The sequence below is a fragment of the Prosopis cineraria genome, unplaced genomic scaffold, assembly GCF_029017545.1.
Source record: "Prosopis cineraria cultivar Desert tree isolate PC_DT_omini unplaced genomic scaffold, ASM2901754v1 PC9, whole genome shotgun sequence".
NCBI lineage: Eukaryota > Viridiplantae > Streptophyta > Magnoliopsida > Fabales > Fabaceae > Prosopis > Prosopis cineraria.
The window spans coordinates 16185885-16208824 of record NW_026555340.1 but is presented as its reverse complement, the minus strand read 5'-3'; the positions used below and the strand labels follow the sequence as shown (position 1 = coordinate 16208824).

The 22940-nt window shown below is 32.1% G+C and overlaps 1 protein-coding gene and 1 long non-coding RNA gene across 11 annotated transcripts; one reads left to right on the top strand and one right to left on the bottom strand.

The window, feature by feature from the left end:
* The first annotated feature begins 5707 nt into the window (after positions 1–5707).
* On the top strand, positions 5708–8377 carry LOC129320932 (uncharacterized). Of its 6 annotated transcripts, XR_008595853.1 has the most exons (5): positions 5708–6007; positions 6172–7511; positions 7633–7686; positions 7822–7949; positions 8049–8372. It is a non-coding gene; the product is annotated as an uncharacterized LOC129320932 (long non-coding RNA). The 6 variants fall into 6 exon arrangements; XR_008595856.1 differs by having other exon boundaries at positions 5708–7511; positions 7825–7949; positions 8049–8377; XR_008595854.1 differs by having other exon boundaries at positions 5708–7511; positions 8086–8377.
* Positions 8378–16842: 8465 nt separating this feature from the next.
* On the bottom strand, positions 16843–21140 carry LOC129320894 (protein TRIGALACTOSYLDIACYLGLYCEROL 1, chloroplastic-like). 5 transcript variants are annotated; one of them, XM_054966563.1, is made up of 5 exons: positions 21066–21109; positions 19317–19363; positions 18402–18464; positions 18075–18175; positions 16843–17980 (listed from the first exon to the last, which is right to left on the bottom strand). In XM_054966563.1, the coding sequence occupies exons 4-5, from the start codon at positions 18119–18121 to the stop codon at positions 16963–16965; spliced, it is 1065 nt and encodes a 354-aa protein (XP_054822538.1). In that variant the 5' UTR covers positions 18122–18175; positions 18402–18464; positions 19317–19363; positions 21066–21109; the 3' UTR covers positions 16843–16962. The 5 variants fall into 5 exon arrangements, with proteins under 5 accessions (XP_054822538.1, XP_054822539.1, XP_054822541.1 ...); XM_054966564.1 differs by lacking the exon at positions 19317–19363 and having other exon boundaries at positions 21066–21140; XM_054966566.1 differs by lacking the exons at positions 18402–18464; positions 19317–19363 and having other exon boundaries at positions 21066–21102.
* Positions 21141–22940: the final 1800 nt, after the last annotated feature.

The window sequence follows — 22940 nt, the reverse complement described above, 5'->3', positions numbered from 1 at the left end:
CGTGCATGCCAATTTGAACTGCCCAGCTTCAGCAACAAAAACACAGCAGACATGAAACAGACAAAAAGAAGGAAAACGAGAGAGAGAACAGTCAGCCACGCATGCACGAAGAGAACGCCGGAAAAACGCACGAGCAGACGCAGAAAAAAGGAACTTTCAGCCATGCAGAGAAACCAGAACACGTCAACACACAGCCACAGCTACACAGAGAAAAATGCAGAAAAAAAAACAAGCAGAGACGCACAATGAAAGGAAATAGAAACACGCACGTACATGAGAAAGCAGAAAGAAAAACACAGCGCCAACACATACAAAACACACACAGAAAAAGTAGAGGCATGGACACGACAGAAGAAAGAGGGAAGCAGAAAGACAGCATCCACACGCAAAGAAAAAGAAGAGCCATGCAGAAATGAAAACAGAGCAGAGAGCTTTCGGCGCACGCAGAAAATGCAGCGGAAGAGAAGGGAAAAGGAAGAAGTAGAGAAAGGGAGTAATCATTCAGCTCTTCCATCCTCTATATAAGGAGTGACAGGGCTGGGAGAAAAGAGGAGGAGACGGAAGAGGTGAAACAGAAAAAGAAAGACCGAGAGGACTGAAAACAAAAAAAAACAGAGACAGAGGAGAGTCCGAAAAAGGAAGAGAAGAGAGAAAGAAAATAGAGCAGAGAGGAAGCAGCAGAAAAGGAGAGGAAAAATGGAGAAACGGGGCGAGAAAAACTGGAAGAAGGAGATCAGAAGTAAAAACAGAGCATAGGAGAACCGAGAGAGAGCACGAGGACGAACGAAGACTGGAGACGAAAAGAATAACAGAGCAACTGGAGAGAGAGAGAAAGTGTGGAAGGAAAGGGAGAGAATCACCTAAAGCTCTGCGTCGTTCATCATTTTTCTCTCCTCCTTCATCCGCGTGAGCATTTACCGCTGCTTCGTCAAACTCACACCTTCTTCATCCCTCGTCGTTTCCTCTCAGTTTGCAGGGGCTACTGCCATCACTGACTGTGCACTCCGTTCTCCTCTGTGTCTTCATCTCCTCTTCCTTTCTCAGTTACGGGCATCGCGGGAGCGTGGGTAAAGTTAGTTCACACTTTATTAATTGCTTCTATGAATTTTATATCCAGATGAATAAGCCTCGAATATACGTATTTATTTTTATGCTCATATGCTAAGCACATATATATATATTTTTTAAAACTTAAAGTAGGAGATTTTGAGAATTTTTACAGACATTTAAAATGATCTCATACCATAAAGATCAATAAGATTTTACAAGTATGAGGATCAATTTTGTAGATACTTATACGGGTTCTAAAGGCCCATTATTAAAATTAACTCTCTCTTTATACTAAATATTTAAGTTCCATGTGAGATTTTAAGAATCTTCGTAGGAACTTAAATTAGTCACATTATTATGTGGGACAGTAAGTCCTCGTAGATATAGTGATTTTCAATTTTTGTAATAAATAAGTGATTTTTGCAAATAATCATATAATATACAATTTAAGAAACTTAATTAACCAAATTAAATGTATTTAAATTGTAACCATATTTACCAATTATATCTTTTAGCCACGTGAAATTTTTGAATTTCCGTAGGCTTCTAAGATCATCGTATTATCGTGTGAGTCAATAAGACTCTGCGGATATAACGATTTAGTTTTTAAAATATATATACATATATATTATATAATTAATTAAATCAATTAATTAAATTTAATTCCTGTCTCGTGTGAGATTTTAGAATCTCCGTAGATATTTAGGATAATCATATTACCGTATAAGTCAATAAGGCTTTGCAGGTATGATGATTAAAATTCTTCAAAACATGTATATACATACTTAAAATATATTTTTGATACTTAAAATGTACATAAGAATATAAATAAATAAATTAAATTGCCAAACTCTTCTATCATGTGAGATTTCAGAATCTTCGCAGATACTTAGAGCAATTGCATTACCGTATGAATCAATAAGGTTCTACAGGTACTGCAATTAAATTTCTAATCATAAAATATAAGAAAAATAATTTTAAACCCTTTCATTTCTTTATTCAAAATTTAAAAATTGAGAAAATAATTAAAATTGAATTACCTTTTGCAATTTAAAACACACATATCAAAATTTCAGAAATTGTTTTATTTGCAAAATGGTGAGTTATTTCTAATTAATTTCTCTTCAAAAAATATTTTTAACCGACAAACTTTTAAGCCTGAACTACGTGGACTTTGATCCCCATCACAGGGTACGTAGGCCTCAGAGTCAGATTCTGAGTCAAGTCCGTCCTCCCTCGTAAATAAATAAACATTTCTCACTCAATTATCATCATTTTTATATCAGACACATGAATATAAAAGGGATAATTAAAATAATTTTAAAACCATATTAATAGAGCACAACAAACTTCAGGTAACTGTTCTCACGAACGGGTGTTGTGGGGTGCCTAACACCTTCCCCACACTCAACCGACTCCCGAACCTATTCTCTGATTTTGCAGATCACCCTTATCTTCCATTAATCGGTTTCCCGAGATTTACCTCAAAATCTTGGTGGCGACTCCTCGTTCGATCCGGTTCCCGCCGCGAAGGCCGGGACCTCCGCTCGCGCGCCGTTCGCGTCGCATTTTTCCGGGTGCGACATATAAGATAATAGATCAAATTTCGTTATCGATGTAAGGACTTTGTTATTAAGTAATCTGTAAATTCTTCTATAAGCATTTTTTAAATATGGAGAAATGTTGTCACCTTGGTAAGTTTTTTGGAACCAACTCATCTAAATTTGCTAGGGTAAAAAAAAAAAAAAATTGTGCCATGAGATATTCTATATATGTCTCTCATTCTAAACACCATTTGAGAAGAATCTATTCAAAATTTGATCTTCGATTACTATTAACTAGCGATGGACCCAAAAAAACAAATGAATTAGTAGGACATAATTTATACTTAAAATAAATAGTTATATTTTTTATAAAATTAAATTTAAATATTTATGAAATTATATTACGAGTATAATTTAATAAAGTTAAATACTAAAAAATTGAAAAAAAATAAAATTATAATAAAATAAAAAATTGTCATAAATTTTACAGTGAGATAAATGAAACTTTTAAAGGGACAAGTGAATGATTTTCTCTTAAATCACCAGATAAATGATTTTTTTTTTCTTTTGAGGTGATGGGAGCAATTGAAATTTTTTTGAGAGGCAACTTAATTCAAAAAAGAAAAAAAAAATCATCTTGCATGATTTTGTCTTGACGTATGGGAGCAATTGTAAATGTGAGTGCATCTAGGATTGATTTCTATGCTCATCACAGTGATGAGTATTATGGTGCTTTTCATTGTGATAAAATTTGGACTATCCAATTTAGACGGTCCAAATTTAAAGTAATATTATACATTTTTATTTTATATTTATTACAATAAAAATTATAAAATAATTTTAATATTTTTTATTTTTAATATGATCTAAATTTAATTTGGAGGATTCAATTTAATATTAAGAGTTTTATAATTTATCTACATTAACTATCTAGATATATTTTGCACAGTCCATATTAACACCAAATTAGATCTGGATAGTGCAGAGTACATCTAAATAGTTAATATAGATAATCAATGTACATCAATTATAAAAATTTTAATATCAATTGAGCTCTCCAAATTAAATCTAAATCATATTAAAAATAAAAAATTTATTAAAATTATTTTATAATTTTTATAAAATTTTATTTTAATAAACATAAAATATAATAGTATTTTAAATCTGAACCATTCAGATCAATATTTGAATGGTCCAAATCTCAATGCAGTGTTCATCACTGCACTGAGCACTAAAACCACATCCTCCTTTTGGTCTTGTAGTAGAACTACCCCCCTCAACTGTTGCCTTCACTTTGAATTTGGCAAGATGTTAAACTCTTCTTAATTTTTTGTTTTTTTGGTATTATGTTGTTTTATTAATTTTTATTTGATTTACATTAAAAAAAAGTGAGTATCAACTATTCCTTGTTGCTAGCCAGCTTCTATGACCATCAAGCACCATTTTCCATGGCCAAACACCAGCCATTATTGTCAAATGAGAGAATGATAAATAAGAATTTTATAAAAAATATTAATATCAAATTAAAATTATTCAACACGTAATTCTCAAATTTTAATACTCATATCGTATTTTAATATTAAAATTTTAATTTGACATTGACATTTTTACAAAGTCACTACTCATCATTCTCCCTTATCAAATATCTGACATCATCCAATTGTACTAATCCCACCGTCCTTTGTTACTAGCCCCCATACTCCGCCATGAGCGACCATGAATTGTTCTTCAGTGCCGATCACCATCCTTCAGCACCGGCCACTTTCATCTACTATCAGTCACCATCTTGCTTTGTTGATCATCATACTCCAGTGCCATCAATTATCAACCCTGCTATACCACTAACCACCATCAACCATTCTCCTCCACCAATCTCTTTTGCCACTTGGCCATTGATCTCATTTGCCATCTTTTGTTAATAGTGTTTACTCTCAATCTTTTTAATTTTATTTTTGTTTACTTTAAAAATGAAAATAAATTATATTTTAAGACATGCCCATTTATTTAATATTAAAAATAAGTGATTTTTTTAAATAGTTTATAGATTTTATAAAATGATATTTATTTTGTAGAGATTTTATAAAAAGAAAAAAGCATTATTTTATGTTTGATTACAGTATTAAAAAGGTGATTATTAATTAGTTATTTTTAAATTTTACAATATCTTCTTTAATTTTTGTTTTATGAAAATGATATATTATTATATTATTTTAAAAATTTTATTATATTTTTCTGTATTTTATCTTGTTAAAATATATTTTTTTATTTATTATATTAGATTATTAAAAAACTGACAGTAAAATCTTTTCAAATCAATATATCCCATAAAGTAATTTCACCAAGCCATTGAAGTGGGGCCAGCTTCTCTCACAAAGTTAGTGTTCACAGTTTCAAATGGCTCTGTGAACAGTACCAGCTCTTTGTGCGATTGCTTTTAGTTCATTTTATAACATTGGGCAGCGTGTAGAAGAAGATAATGGTTATAAAATAATATAAGTTTTTGAGGTATGCATGTGCGATAAAATCGGGCGTGGGGTTTCTCCACTTTCCAAATGTGCTTTTCTCCTCCACTTCATTAAAACGACTGCGTTTGGTTTATTAAAGAGAAAAAAAAAAACAAGAAAACAACTGGGAAGGGGGACCCTCTCCTTGTCGGCCTTCATTCGATCATTCCCCTTCTCAGCAGCTGGCACCGCCGCTGTTCTTGAGTTCTTCTCCCATCATAATGCATGGACTCATTTAATTAATCTAAGAAGGATGTTTGCCTCAACAAAAAGAAACTAAAAAATTAAGGATATGTTTGAAAATCTATTTTAAAAACAGTTTTTTATTTTTTAAAATAAGAAAACAAAAAAAAATTATTTAATAATATATTTTTAAAAAATGTTTTAAAAAATAAAAAAATAAAATATTATTCTGAAAAATAAAAAAATAAAAATAATTTTTAAGTGTTTTGTGATTATTGTTCTAAAAAATAAGAAAGAATTAAAAAAACACATATTTTTATTATTTTTTTATTTTTAAAATATATTTTACAAACCATTAATTTTTAAAATAATAAAATAAAAATAATTTTAAACAGTCCCTAAATCTTTCCCACATCAGAAGACTACTATACTCCTCTCTTCACCCTTTTTTTTTTTCTTCCCGACCTTCTCAGCTCCGGTGGCAGTAATAACGACGAACGACGAGAGCCAGGGCTCAGGTGCTCGGAAAAGCACCTTGGTGGCGGCGATGCAGGTGAAGCAAGGGCTAAAGTGCCCAAGATGTGACTGGCCCAACACTAAATTCTGCAAAGACTTGTCGAGGACACTGGACAAAAGGCGGAGCCTTGCGTAACATTTGGATTGGCGGCGGTTGCCAGAAGAACAAAAAACTTAAATCATCCTCCTCCTCAAGACTTTCAAATGACGGTGGCTTCTTCCCTTCCCTGGATTTTCACCTTACTAGCTTCATTCATCATTTTGGCATCTTCGAAGAAGAGGGGTGGTACTAACAAGGAGAGGGTCCCCCTTCCCAATTGCTTTCTTTTTCCCCCCTGTATTTTTTTAATGAGTCAAACGCTGTCGTTTTGAAGGAATGGAGGAGAAAAAGAGAATTGGTAAACGGAGACATTCCATGCGCAGCCCCAGACTCTATCCTTACTTTTTACATGTTAAATTGTGTGAGTCGCTACTTCAATCTCCATGCACCGTGAGTCAATATATACCAGAAAGTAGTTCCACCCAGCCATGCTTTAATAACCGGCTCCTGAGGTAAGATGTCATTGTCATCAAGCTGTCTAAGGAAAACAGCTTTGTGAACAGTGCCGGCTACAAAAATGGCTAGGGTTAGCCATTTAAAATTTTTGGGGCTTCGTGTTTAATGCTTTGTTCTACAATACAATATGAATGAAGAAGATACATAGATAACAGCACTACAACCCATCTCTGTTATTCTCTCACATCTGCACATCGGTGGAGCCGTCTTTCACTTTCGTGGAGTCGCATGTTCTTAACAAAGATCCATTTGAAGTGGTGTTAATGCTTCAACATGGCTACCCATTTTTGGGATGCAATCCATTAGTTTCTTCGATCTCGGGGGGGGGGGTTTATGAATGCAAGTTTAAATATAATCAACGCATGTTCATTTTCTTCAAACAAATGGAAGGATCAAAGTCGTTCATTCTTTGTGTAAGATGGCTGTTATTAATGCTTGCGTTCATAAAGGAAGATGAACGTATTTTATTGTCTTTCATTTGTTTTGTCTATTCATATTAGGAAGTCAGATCTTTTGGTTTATTTACACCCATACACAGCGGTTAGTTAAATCCATTAAATGCACCATTCGTTTTGTGTAAATAGAAGAGACGCTCCATAACTTTTTGGACAATGCTTTTCTTTGTTTTGTGTGAGCTTTCTTTGTTCTTCTTCACCAAGCTTATGCACGCAAGAATGGAGATGGATTTCGGGGACTTTGCCAGTCTTGATGCTTTAAGGCCTTCCTCTGGTGACTATAGGATCTTCGTGAAGGTGGACGGGGCTTACTTGAGGACAGACTTTGACGTGTACGACAGAGATATGGGGTGCCCAAAGAGGGTTCTATCTGAGGATTCCAATGTATTCGACCCTGCAGTGAATTGTTTCGCCATCTTTTTTCAGTCATGTTAATCAAATATCCTCACTTGCATTTAAAAATCTTCATCTTTCCAAGGGACATGCATGATCAATCTCTGTTTTTGGAGATGCCAACATTAGGAGGTTTGTAATAGGCTTGAAGAGACAAAGACCTACTATATTCATTTTTTCAGTTAGGTCTGAAGGTCTTGGAGTGCATCGAAAGATTCACTTGGAGTTGGACGAGCGCACCGAGATGGTGGAGCACTCTGTAATTCATTCCTTCCCATTGCTTCAAGGTGAAGCCTATTCGGGAACTCAGGTATGAGTGGTGGGCTGAGTTGTGAGCACGCGATTAGTACATTCATTTAATTTTTTCTGTTTCCTTCACTGTATCAACAATGTCACTTCTGTGAAAATACTCTATTAATTCTCTGATGCAGATGTTTGTGGTTTCTTGAAAGAGATGGTTATATACGATTGGTATGAAGATGGAGGTATGCTGACCTAGGGGCTGGAATTTGTAGTAGAGGACAGTCGATTGAGTATCTCTTTCAGGAATAGTTTTTACATTTTTCTATTAACATCCTATGGAGCTTTGGACATGAAAGACTGTATCTTTCCATTTTCAGCAGCGATAAGCTCGAGTGCACTCTGTTTGGTGATCCTGCAATTGCTGCGTGGACCAGTTTTGAAGAGAAGAAAGATAAGCCTGACCTCATTGTGGTTGTTCAGTACGATCTTGTCAAGAGAGACTCCGGTAAGGTATTCCGCATATGGAAAAAGATCACTTGTAGTTTTACAATTAACTATGCTTTTGGTTCATTATTCCTGAATCCTTCTCTTCCATTTTCGCAAGACTGACCTCCCTCACGAATTTTGCTAATGCAACGAAGGTATATTTGGACAAATTCCTAAAACTTCATGATGTTCGAAGGGTCTTGTAGGCGAAGGTTAGTAGAGGTTGCCATATCATGTGAGGCATATAGAAGTCATATTCAGATTCTGTATATACCAATGGATGTTGGCTTTAAAATCCATTACAGACCATCTGTGCTTATGGATCGTGCAATAGCTTAATGTTTTTTTTTTTTTGTTATAGCTGGACTTATGTACATATTTGATGTTCCTTTTTTCGATAATGTTGAAATTTGGATCGGACTTGCTTTTCTTGGTTGGCGAAGCTTGTATGTGTTAACAGAGATGGTATATCTCATCATCTTTGTTTAAAAAATAGAACTGCTATCTCCATGAAATTTTAACCCTCTGTTTTATATCCACCAATTTTAAAGAATAGCAACGGATTTTTTTTTATTGTTTAAAAAAGACGTACCAATTTCTGATCATCTCTAGCCATGAATTGGTTTTCTTCAATGCATCTGAATGATAATATTTCTTTTAAAAAATATTGAAAAGAAGCAAGAAGCAAGTGCCTAATTTCAATGAAAACTTAACATCCATCTGATAATGACTTATCTGTAAAAATGATAATGACTACTCATTATCATTTTTACAGATAATTAATTCAATTGATATTGTTTGCAGAAAAAAAATGAAATGACTATTCATTAATGAACCATGCCAAGCAAATTTGAAATAATAGTTTTATAATTAACAATCTGTCCAAACGTTTGCCACGTGAAATTAATAGAGTCGAGCATTTAGTTATTATTTCAATAAAGCCAAAAATATTATCCAGATATATATGAGGAATTAACAAAGTGCATGCACGTTAATTTCATTTCAAAGCCATTAATATGCGAAACATATGTATGTATGTATGTATGTGTTTAATTGAGACATAAGATACAAGAAAGGTCTAAGCTAGGAATATGTGGAATGTGTGTGTGTTTGTATTTAATAGAAAACATAGATCACGGAAATGGTCAAATTTCACAGCTCAAAATTATATCAAGAATGGTATTTGGAAGGAATAGTCACATCATGTTTTTTTTACATACATCCATATTGTACCTTTATAAATAAATTAGTAATCAATAATATTTGTTTAAAAATTATTGTCGAGAAAAGAAAAATAGTACAAAAATTTGGTTGCTGACAATGAGTTCATTCGTTCTCATTATCATTTTTGGGCTTAAGACATTCTCTCACACACAGTTTTTCTTTAAAAAAAAAAAACTTGCGGATTGGAGTGGGTTCCTTATTGCTCAAAATTATTTATTTTAACAAGGTTGACAAGTGAATTATATGAAATTTTATTTTTGTATAGTTGACAGGAAAATGGTCTCACATTTATTTATTTACAACCTGTTGCACAATTTGATTATGACTAATCATTATCACTATTGGGTTTAAGCCTCTTCGTTCATACACACGGATATTATTAAAAAAGGCTTTATTGAACTAGCTTTCTTTGTTGGTCAAACTTATATGCATATAGTGATAAAGATCTTCACTTATGCTGACTTACTTCATTAATACCACTTGTATAGATATAGTAAAATGCAGTGCCTACCTACTGTAAAGTCTGTCCGACGACGACATAGAGTATAAAGTTTACTTCATAATTCTTTTTATTTCAAGGCAGACTCTGTAGAGGGAATCGATTCTTTTTTCACACTTTGATCTACTTTTTCTACACCATTAATTTTGTAGTGCCATGCATGCACCATGGGATGTAGACTAGACATATAATTCTTAACAACAATAAACAAAGGTGGCATAATGGCATGGAAATCTGCTACTCGTAGTCTTCGTATATCATTCGTCTAGGTTTTTTTCTCATATACCTATCTACTAGCATTGCTTCAGAAAGCAGACTGACTTCTCAGAGTATCTTGCCTAAATGCCTTTAACAGATATTTGCGCTCCTATCATTTTAATGGGAGAACAACATTTATTTTCTCTTATGAACGTAAAACCAATATATACACCAATATTGCTTATAGCTAACTTTTCCTAACACGTAGCACAAGGCTGTATATCTTATAAGTGAATATAAGATCCTAGAAGGTTAAAGATTGACCGCACTGCTTTACCAACTTTCTCAATAGAAGTTTTGCTGTCATGTTCTTCTTGTGAAAATTCTTACACCATCCTTGATACTTTGCATGTGGTGTTTGATATTTTATCCTGTCACTGTGCATCATTTCCAATTCTAGACAACTCATCCTGCCACCATTAGTAGCATGCATGTTTTGTTATCAGGCTTTTTACGTGTTGACCGATGATGTTAAGGTTATTTCACGTTTGAGGATAATTTCATTACCATATATATTTTTGCTTCAAATAATAATACTGAGTTATGTCATCAAGAAGGTAATTTCCATATTTTTTTGATTCTCTGAACATGTTTCTTTTTCTGTTTTCGCAGCTCATATGCTGTCCTTGGATGAGACTTGCTTTCCACCTTTTGTTTTCAAGAGCCATTGTTTCTCACGCCATATTCATTTGACATGGTTTAGCACTTCGGGGATCTTCTTCATGCATGCTTTCGGTTTGGTCTCTCATAATAATTTGGTCAGACCGTAAGATATCAAACACAATACTAGAAATATTCTTCATGTTTAAAGCCTGTGTGGCTACCTGAAGTATTACTTTATTAAATGCACTTGTTTCCTATTTTGTGTTAGTTTCATATGTGTACACTGAATTTCCCATCTTCAGGTTTTGGTTTTGAGAAACCAACGTTCTCTTCATTTATATTTCGCTTTCTTTTTTCACTTCAAAAACAGTGTCAAATCAGCTATTTGTGTTCTGTGCAATGGTGCAGCTTTGATTGATGTGTGGGTCAACAATCAAAAGTATACATGCATAATTAAAGGCAAGAACTCATATTTCATAAGGACTCATTTAGGTTTGCGTCATGTAAGTAATGTATCCAATATAAATTACTTATTAATAGAGGACATGTCATGCACTTCATGTTATTTTTGCATGTGTTCCTACAATTGCTGACACAATTTCGTATAAATAATTAGTCATATTTTCCTCAACGATTCTCTGTTGAGTTAATTGAGTGTCAATGAAATAAGAAAATTAGATTCTCATATAAATTATTCTCATTATAGCTTCTCTATGTGCTCATACAAATGCTTACCAAAATTCATATAAATAATGTCCAAAATATTTGACGCCATTCACTGTCACTGTATTTTAAAAATCTATCTATTACGATCTTGTAACTTTAAAATTAATGGTTATGTTCAGATGCAATATTCAAGTTGATCATAATATATGCTGAGTCAAATTTATCATAATTGTTGGTTCCACAGATGACTTAATTTAAAATATTCTTAATTCTCAATAAATTCTCAAAGCAAAATTGATGATGAAAGTGAGATAAAAAAGTTTTCATCTATAGAATGGATATGAATCTTTTCGAGAGCAAATGGGTGTTTCACATGCAAAGATAATAATTCCTCATCACTCTTTCATTTGCAATGACTATCAATAAAAGTCAAAGTCAATCACTAAGTTATATTGGCTTGTATTTGCCAAAACCTGCTTTCACTCACGGTCAGTTACATGTTGCTCTTTCTAGAGTGAAGACCATGGATGGTCTTAAGATTTTGACACATGATAGTGATAAATAACCAAAGTCTAAAACTACAAACATTGTTTATAAGGGGATTTTCTAAGACCTAACAAGAGGAGGAGGCAGATTGTAGTCCATTTTGTTATCGTACATGTTAAACTAAAATTGATATGCCAAGTTATGTATTATGGTAATTTAAATTCATCAAAAATGCAATTCTGTTTATGAATTGCCGTGTACTGTATTATAAATTAACAATTGCATATATGTTGGGTTTTTTATAAAATGTAATATTTTTGTCTCATTTGTATGGGAGAAAAAAAATGGTTAAATTGTTCTTAAAGTTTTTTCTTCTCGTGCAACGCACGGAGAGTAATTTCTAGTTTTGGATAAAGTAAGCAAGGTGTTAAACTACTTGGGATCGTATACGGTGCCATGAAAGAGTCAAAAGGCCGTCAACTTAATTTGAGTTGATAATAAAATGATGTAGGCAACTCTGTTTTAAATGTCCCATTTTGAAAGGAAAAGTAAAGGAAGTGAGAGGAAATTAATTCACTGCATAACATGATTCATGAATCATGAAGAATGACTTCTGTAATAATTAATTTAATTATCATATATTGGTTTTATTATGGCCAAAACAAAACAATACGACTTAACATTAGATGAATTATTCATTTTAATCTTGAAAAAAATATAAAAAATATTTTATAATGTAGCAATTGAAATATTGAAGTTCAAGTAAAAATAGAAGGTTATAAATTATTTGAATTTTTTATTTTAGTAATGGCCAGTAATAATCATACATACTGAAGCACCAAAATAACGAGGTAAGTTTATGAGGAAGCAAATAAAAAAAATTTAGGTTGAAAATAAAAGAAATAAAGATGAAAAAGAGAAACTTTTGATACTTTTTGAGTTGAATTTAAAAAATAAAAAATAAAGATAAAAAGAAAAACTTTTGATGATTGCTTAGTTGAATAAGTGAAGGGATAAAATTAGATCATAAAAATAAAAGGGATAAAATCATAAAAGGAAGGTGAGTATAAAAATAGTATCATACATTGAGTTGAAATATTAAGTACCTTGCATCATTCAAGTCCATATTAGGTGACAAGAACAAGTGAAAATGAGTGGGTAAATTTTATTTTATTTTTTTTACATTAAACTTTTTGAAGGAAGACAAATGAAATTTTCTTATGTAATGTGAAGGGTATAATTTATTTAGGGTAGTTCTATTCTTATTAGCTTACTAAAAATTATGTCACAGAAGACGTACATATAGCAAATCCTTCTTTGTTTTTTCCCCATGAGAGGGTGATGAGCAAACATGATTTCAACATTTAGTGGTACAAAAGTATAATATTATTACATCTTAAATGTTCATCTCATTTATAACAGCAAAATTATTTTCTCATATCATTTGTATTAAGTTGTTTGGGCTAAATATAAAATGTCGCTCAAATAAGTCACAAGGTTAATTGGGCTGAGTAATTGAAGCCTCAATTTCAATATAAACGAAAGGGGCCTCGAGACTCAATAAAGGCCACAATAAGTAAACGTGTCAAAATCTCGTCAATTGCAAATATTAGATCGTTAGTACGAAGACACGATCTTAAGTAATACCAAAATCTATACCCAAGTATCTCGATGAAACAGGCTGGTTACCAAAATAGAGCATACAAAATAAAGACCGTGCCATGAGTTTTGTGAGATCCCTGATTCTTCGGCAAAATGTGCTAGGTTTCAAGGAATAGGCTACTGCTTCTCTGACACTATACATAAAAGAAGAAAATACAGAAGAAACTAGTCAATACTCAATTAAAGACTAGCAATTTTACATTCGTTAGTCCTTTTTACTTTTCAGTTTTTTAGGTCTATAGTCTTTTCACATTTCAATAGCATTCAACACTTGTTTTATTAAAGCCTTTTATCTTTTTACATCCGAGTAAGTTGTGATAAGAGAACTTGGGATCCTTTTATTATCAATTGAGACTTAACATTTCTAGCACGCTTGGTATTTGTTGTTTACACACGAATAATTTTTGGCACGCCCGGTGGGACTTATGTAACAAGGATGACAATGACGTGAAAAAGACATAAGGACTAATGAAACAAGTGCTGGTTCTCACAAACCAAAAGGGACCTCTGTATAAGCAAGTTTAGAACACTTATCGCCTGATACTGAAGTAGCTGAACATCGTGAACATGTAGTGCCAATTTTTGATAATTTTTTAGTTGAATTTAAAAAATAAAAAAAAGATAAAAGGAAAAATTTTTGATGATTGTTGAGTTGAATGAGTGATGGGATAAAATTATATCGTGAAAATAAAAGGGATAAAATAATAAAGGGAAGGTGAGTATAAAAATAGTATCATACATTGAGTTGAAATATCAAGTACCTTGCATTATTCAAGTCCATGTTAGGTGACAAGAACAAGTGAAAATGAGCGGGTAAATTATATTTTATTTTTTTACATTGAACTTTTTGAAGGAAGACAAACAAAATTTTCTTATATAATGTGAAGGGTATAATTTATTTAGGGTAGTTCTATTCTTAATAGCTCATCAAAAATAATGTCATGGAAGATGTACATGTAGCAAATCCCTCTTTGTTTTTTCCCCATGGGAGGGTGATGAGCAAACATGATTTCAAAATTTAATGGTACAAAAGTATAATATTATTACATCTCAAATGTTCATCTAATTTACGACAACAAAATTATTTTCATATCATTTGTATCAAGTATAGAGATAATTCAAATACAATAATACCATATGTTAATTCATCTTGAGAACATTACTTCTTTTATGGTTATAGTTATTGTTATTCGTTATGTATTTTTAATTGATCATGATATAAATCATGATGTTTAATGACTATTTAAATATATTTTTCCTGAGTAAATGATGCTAAACAACCATCTTCATATATAGATTCATGAAACTTAAGTATTTTCAAATATGAAAGTAATATAATGCTTTATTGTTAAAATCATAATGTAAAGGCTCCCGTGCAACATATAGGGAAGTAAATGAATGATTAATTAACATTATCAACAATGGGAAGTAAATGAATGATTAATTAACATTATCAACAATGGCGGAAGGAGGGGGAGACTAGTAGGGCCCGTGGCTCCTCTAATTTTTTAAACTTTTTTTTATACTATATAAGTTATATATATTTTCGGCTCCTTTAAAATTTATAAAATATATTTTTTTTAAATTTTAATTTTCTTTATTCTTAAATCTTAACTTCGCCTCCTATTATCAAGCCCAAATGGCAGTTATGAATATGTAATTCTAAAGGCATTTTATTGATAGTCAATATTTAACACAATAAACTATTGTTAGCCCAATTGTACAGTATGAGTCATTCAAATAATTCATAATGATTTTATTTTGTACATTCCAAATGCTCATCTAATTTATGATAGTACTATTATTTTCATATTTCACTTGTATCAAACACAAAAGTCAATCAAATGCAATGTTCTCATACTTTTGTTTAAAAGAATTGCATGTAAGGAAATGCTTAAATTACAAGAAGTAAGTCCAAAAAATTATTTTAACTCTAAATAATTTAAAATAATATCTTAAAAGTATTAGATATAAGGAAACGCTCCTGTGCAACACACGGGAAGTAATTACCAATTATATAAATAACAATATGATCATTTAAAATGTTATAATTTCTATAAAATTTTTAAAGACTTCTTTGTTGATGAATTTTAAAGTGAAAAATATTATTTTACTTTTATTGAAAATAACAAATTTCAATTATAATTTTTACTTAAAGAATAATAATTTTTATTTTATGAATCGTAAAATTTGAATAAAAAATCACAACTTATCAAATATAATTTCTATTATTGAAAATCAAGTTCTAAAAATAATAAACCCCCAATTACAACTTTTGTTTAAGGAATAATAATTTTTATTCAAAAAATGATAAAAATTAAATAAAAAATTACAACTTATTAATAAAAGTAAAATGGCCTTTTCATTTTAAAATTTATTAACACAATTTTTTTAAAAAAAATTCAATGAAATTATAGCATTTCAAATGACTAAATTATTATTTATATAATTTGAAAAAATTTTATTATCATTTTTCATAGATTATTTTCATAAGCTACTGAGTAGCTTTTAAAAATAACCTAAAAAATATATTCTTTTTTTATTTTATTTATTTTTAAAAGTTTAAACAAACATAATAAAAATTTACAAAATAAATTTTTGTCTGAAAAAAAAGTTTTTTTTTTAATAAAATAGGCTAAAACAAACGGACCTCATATCACGTAAGCATTTTATACAAATAACCAAAGGGGCCCACCATCTTCAATTTTTTTTGGGCCACCCCAAATGTTGAGCTTTAAGCATATACACAACATCAGGAACAGCCCTTAAATTGTGGTTATTGATTTTGTGCTCTCTCATAAGAAAAAGCAAAGTTTTTCTTTCTTTCTTTCTTTTTTGTAAATCTCAACAACAACCAACTTTATCTTACCAAGCAAGATACGCTGCACAGATTACATAATATCACTATAATCTATCATTAACTAATCCCAAAAAAAATTTATAAATGTAAGATTGATGTTATCCTAATAAAACGTTTTAATTTTTATGTATAAAATTCATTTATTAATTAGCTTTTTACCTTCGATTATATACATATAAAAATAAATGGAAGAACAACAAAAGTTGAGTTTAGCAGGATCATCCAGTGCTTTCCCTCAAAAGAAAGCATGGAATCATGGTTCTTATATCTTACAAGTATCATGCAAATAGAACACAGATCTGCCGAGTACCACCTCTTCTATGATTTCTTGGCGTCTTAAAGCTACATATACAATTTCGACTTCCAGGAGACTTCAAGGTTTTGGATTTTAATGTACATAAATACTTTTACCAGGAAAATATTATACTCACAGAGCACATCTCCATTTCCAAGATTTTGTTCAGTGAATCTTCAAGCTAATGTAATCAACAATTAGAAACCCAAAACATAACATGGAGCTCAACCCGTGAATAAATAGTGCCGTGGGGAAATAGATATTATCTTAATTGCTTCCAGAATAGAACATGATTCATGAAACCACAGTATATCTTTCTAAGGAAGGTTCTGATAAAAGACAAGAACTAATGCATGATATAGCAGGCGAATTGAATAGAAGATTCACTTTGTATAAGTAAGCAAAGTCGCAACAGACCCAAAAAAAAATAATAATAATAATAACAAGAAGTGCAGAGTTGCAGGCATACCGATAACAACTTATATGCAATTCTTTAGCTGATCTCCTACTCCTTGGAAGAAGAAACAAGAAAGAGCAAAATCAGCAATAAATATGCCTACAAGAGAGATAACCACAGCTGATGTTGTTGATTCTCCAACACCTTTAGCACCACCTAAAGTGGTGACTCCCCATGCACAACTCACTATCGATATGATGGCACCAAAAACTTGCGACTTGATCATTGCACTAATGATATCCCATGATCTGAGAGCTTTCCGAGCAGAATCCATGATAATGTTAATGCTCACACCATAAACACCTTCAGCAAGGACGCAACTAGAGGCCAATCCTAGTGTAAAACATAATAGAGTCAAAAGAGGTAGGGCAATACATGTGGCAACCACTCTTGGAGTTATCAGGTAATCAACAGGGTCAGAACCAAGAACTCTCAATGTGTCAGTTTGTTCAGAAACCTGCATGGTGCCTAATTCTGCTGCGAAAGCACTTCCGATTCGACCAGCAACCACAATTGATGTAATTACTGGACTTAGCTCCCTTGAGAAAGCCAGAGCTAAAACACCACCAACTGATCTGTTTAATCCTAACCTAGTGAATTCTCTAACAAATTGTACTGCAAATGCCATGCCAACAAATGCAGAAGTTAAGAGACAGACCCCAACTGATTTCGGACCAACTCTCTCCAATTGTTGAAGAGTATTCACCCAATGAATCTTTCCCTTTAAAATCTTCATGATTACCTGTCCTGTAATGATAGGAACTGATAATCCCCTCCACAAGTACCTTGGAGGAGACCAATTGCTGAGAATTGTGTCTGATCTTCCATTAGGAGCATGGTTTGAGTTTATTTCAGCATCTGTTCCAGAAGCAGATGGGTAGCCATCGCTTGTGTTTGGAAGAACCAACAGCCTGCTCTGTTTCAAAGGAGTGGGAAATGCATGATTCTGTGTTCTCCTATTGAATGCACATTCGGGAAAAAGTTGAGAATGATTTGATGCATGAAAGCTTAATGAACTAGTCTTCACATTTGAGAAGTTTCTGCAATATGTGTCATATGTAAGCCAATTACTATAAATTGAATAAAACAAACATCATTGCAAATAACAAAGAACTAAGGAATGGGACTAAACACCTGCAAGTGATATAGAATAAAGGATGGCTATATGATGCTGTTTGCATGGTTGGATTCTTGATTTACAGACTCTAATTGAATTTGGAGGATAGTCCAATGTCCTACATTGAAGAAATGAATGAAAATCCCACCAATAAGATCAAAGGTCTATAATCTGTAGAGCACATTTTAATGACATTAATAAACAGGTAAAATCAGAAAAAGGGACGTGTAATAAGAGAAATAGCAATTAAGGCTGGTTCCAATTATTTTTCATAAACTATTTTTATCCAAAAAGCAGGCAAAATGTGCATGCATGGACATACTGTTTGCAGAATACAATCTGACCTAGGAAAGTTATGAATCGTGAGTGTCTTGACACATTAGAATGCTCTGCATCCTACATCCCACCTGAAAACATAAATCATGTGACAGGTTTTGATGTTGTCTTTACATGGATATAAACAAAGGCTATGTCAGTCTTTCATGGGAAATGGAATCATTTAATAGATTTTTGTCATAAAAATTTTCATGAAGAATTTATTTTGACAAGCTTTCTGTTCCATTCTTTTGATTAAAAAGGGAAAAAAGAAGTAGAAAAAGGAGGGCGACAACACTACTAACACATAAATATAAGAAAGAAAATACACAGAAAAACATAAAGGAAAACAAAATGTCTACCAATAGCACTATACATTGATAGAATAGATAAAAAAAAAAAACGAAAGGGAAAAGCTGAACTGAAGGAGAAGCCAAATAAAGCAAATGGATTCTCTCATTTTACATCCAATAATGGGCAATGCTGTGGTTCTGAAATCCAGCAGTTGTTGCTATTATTAACCATCTTCAAAAAAAATTTATCAGCCTGGCTTCTCCAGCCCCATCCCTTTAAAAAATCCATCGCCAAAAGTCCTATTGAGTGTCTAAACAAATACACGATACATGTAACCTCTAATAAAAAATAATCTGCCCTATATATTCAAACTACTAAAAATGACAATTAGTTTGAAAACTATTAAACAGATTATCAGTAATTATTCTATAGAAATGAATAAAAACATGTCAAACAAAAGCTTTGACCAGTAACAGACCCAGGGCACAACCATTTGTGAACCAGATTTATTCAGTAAAATTATTTCTTAAATTTCCTTTGTATTGTTTGCTTGATTGAATTCAGAGACAATTTCAATGATACTTGTGACCTGTTGTTTAATGACACCATTATAGCCATGGCATGAAATACAAGAAATTGATGACTTGAACCTGAACCATTGGATTCAAGATCCCACAGTAGCAACTCCTCAGAGATGCTGCCAAAACCAAAGAACAAAAGAACAAAAAATGCGTCATAGATAAGAATTTTACTACTTCTATCAAATAAATGTCCATATTGCACCAGTAATTCCTCAATAGTATTATTTTCTAACCATCTTTTCTCTCAGCCTTTAAGTTTATACAGAACGAACAGTAGACTAGCCTAGATATTGAAGGTAGGAAAAATGATAATCAATTTTGAAAGTCAATGACTTCAATTAATGATGCTCATGAAATTATGATCATGATTGTATCATTGTAAGTCCTTCAAAACTAACTGGACCAACAATTAATCTAATCAAACATTTAAAAAAAAAAATATTTCAATGATCAAATTTATCTGAATCCTATATCCTATATTCCATTGAATGAATTAAAGAGCTCACTATTTCCCAATATTCCAAGAAATATGGAAACATGTAATGAAAATCATCAAGTCTCAAATTTCAGCATCTCAGGTATAATCATCTTATGGGCCAACACATTGAACACTGCAGTTTCTACAACTGTTACCATTTTAAAGAGAAGATCACTACATCACTCTAAAAGGTTATCTTCATTGACCTGCCTGTTCTGTCAGGTCAATACTGAAAACTAAGTATAGCGAAGAAGCTTCTTATATGATGTTGTCATCCAGTTATTAGCTCCATAACTTCAAATCTATGCATCTCTTGCCTTTTATGACCTTTCAATCACAGATCTCAAGTATTATATAAATAACATGGAAAAAATTCAATAAAATACAGAAGAAAAAATTTGTATGTAAACGTGATGAATCAGAATTTTTTATGGTACAGACTTTTAAAGAATTCACTCTATGATTCACTTCATAATGCTTACATTAGTATTACGGCCCATTTATAGAGCCTCGATGGGCAGTATAGAAGCATTAACAGCTACTAACCTAACTAGCAACCTCACAAACTACTAAACCCACACCCACAATCCTTGCATGCAAATCATCTGTACATCTAAATACTACTATATTATGTTCAGAAGATTATCTGGGAGCAATTAGGACATTCAAATTTAAAGCAATAGTTGAAGTACCATATTAGTTAGATGAATAAAAAATGAAAATAAATGAAGAAATTCACTCTGTCAAAAAAAGTACAAAACCATAAACCTAGAAACTTTTTCAGTTTCCTTAATTTATCCGTCACGGATGAATTACTGTCAAAATTCCAAATCTTCATCAAATGATAAAAAAAATTATGACTGGTAACTCCAACAACATCTGAAGCGTAGTATAATTAACAGGCATAGAAGAAAGAAAGAAAGAAAAAGTAGAAGCCTATGAAACCGCCCCAAACCCATAAAACGTAGAGTTTGGGAACCCCGAATAAACTTTTCCAGAACTGAACAATAATCTAACTGCAAATTGCAAACAAAACATATTAATTATCTAGTTTAATCAAACAAGAACATCAACGAAAATATGAAAAGAGCACAAGACAAAGGCCAGAAGGGAAATTAAATCATGGGTATTTCTAATAATTCTAATTCGCAAGTCCCTAAACTGCACCCTTCCATTAAACCCGTCCTACAAGTGAAAATTAATATATATATATATATATATAACAAAAGAACTTTACCAATTTGCTCTAACAAGAACCAACCAAATTGCAAACTCAAAAGCAACACTTCAGTGAATTGCATAAAACAGTGAGGGATTCGTCTTGGAATAGACTGCATTACCTGAAAAGGCATATCACGGAGATTAATAAGAGTTACAAGTTATCTTCGACCTCCACAGTATCGACATGAATTGATGAAAGGAAGAGTGTGGAAGCACAAAAGGAAAACAGTGAAAAGAAGAATAAAGAGATGCTTTGGTTTCTTCTCGCCTGACAAAGACGATTGAAAACAGCGAAGGGCTTTTTTGCAGCTTGCACCTCAGGATGTAAGCAGCACGAGATGCGCACCGCGTGATTATTTAAAAAAACATCACAGCCGTCAATTAACAATGAATCTGCACCGTCCATTGAAAAACAACAAAAGAAAAATCACACACTTAGCACCATCGAACTTTCTCCAATTCTATTGTGCGGGCACTGGCGGACCTACCTAGATAAGCAATTGATGGCTTCATGGATGAAAATTTGAGTCTTCATTTTGGAGAGAGGGATAGTTATTATCTGAGAATGAAAACTTGAAAGCCATATTTAGAGAAAACAAAAGGAGAAGTAGAAGAAAGAAAGACACGATAAATTGGAAGCCTATCAGGTTGCATAAGACTGGACCGCCTATCTCTCATTTATTCTTTACAGATGATATTATACTCTTTGAAGAAGCTTCATCGGAGCAAGTAGGGATCATAAATAATTGCCCGAAGATCTTCTGCGAGGCATCAGGTATGAAGATCAACTCTTCTAAGACAAGGGTATTTTCCTCTAGTAATATTAATCATAACAGGCGCAGCGAGCTTAACACTTCCTTGGCATTTGTTCAAACCGCAGACTTGGGTAAGTACCTCCTAGGCGTGCCTGTACTACATGCTCCTTCCGTCCCTGTATGGACCTCTTTGTCCGAAAATATAAAACATTTTATAAAAAATAAATGTTAAAAAATATAAGATATTTTAAATATTTTAAGATATAATTATTTTTTTTTCAAGACTGCTGCTATTAATAATAACTTTATATTTATTATAAAATATTTAATAAGAGTAAATATGAAAAAATAAGGTTAATTTAAAAGTAAGTAACTACTTTATTGGGGTAAGATTTGATTAAAAATGCTTTACATTTTTTAATAGAGAGAGTAAGATATTTTTAAGCGAATCACACAATAAATCAATAAAAGTTAGTTATTTAATTGAAAGCATAACAATATTCTAATTTTGTCCTTAATTATTATAAATAAAAAATGAATCTCTTTTTTAAAGTAAATTAACGAGAGTATTTTTTTTTTTCAATTTAATAAGGGTATAAAAAATGCTAACAACCTTTTATATTTATGAACAAAAAATGGTTCTAGAAGTTATACATGAAGACAGAGAGAAGGATTTGAATTCAGTAACTGTACTTAATACAGGTATTGAATGTTTGTATCATCTGAATCATTAAAATTCAGATTAACCAATTAAAATAAATTTATTTATTTATTAATATTAAGTGAAGTATCAATTCATGACTATTGATCTGAATTTTAATGGTTCAGATGATACAAACATTCAATACATGTATTAAATACAGTCATTGAATCCAAATTTATAAATAGAGTAAATAAGTGACCAAGGAAACATTTCTAAATACGCTTAACAAGGTGAAGTCTAGATTGAAAAAATGGAACCCGAGTAGGTTGTCCTTGGCTGGTCCTCAGTTACCTCTGCCATACTTGAACACATCATGCAGACTTCTCTACTTCCCGTGAACATGTGCAATGCTCCAGAATCGTAATTTTATTTGGGCTAGTGCTAGTGTGAACGGAAAGAAAATACATTTGGTGCTTGGGATGAAATCTGTAAAGCAAAAGAGAGGAGGTCTGGGGCTTAGACATGCACAAAATCAAAATCATGCTCTGCTAATGAAAGTTGGGGGGGTCTTGTTGAAACGACGAGATGAATTTTGG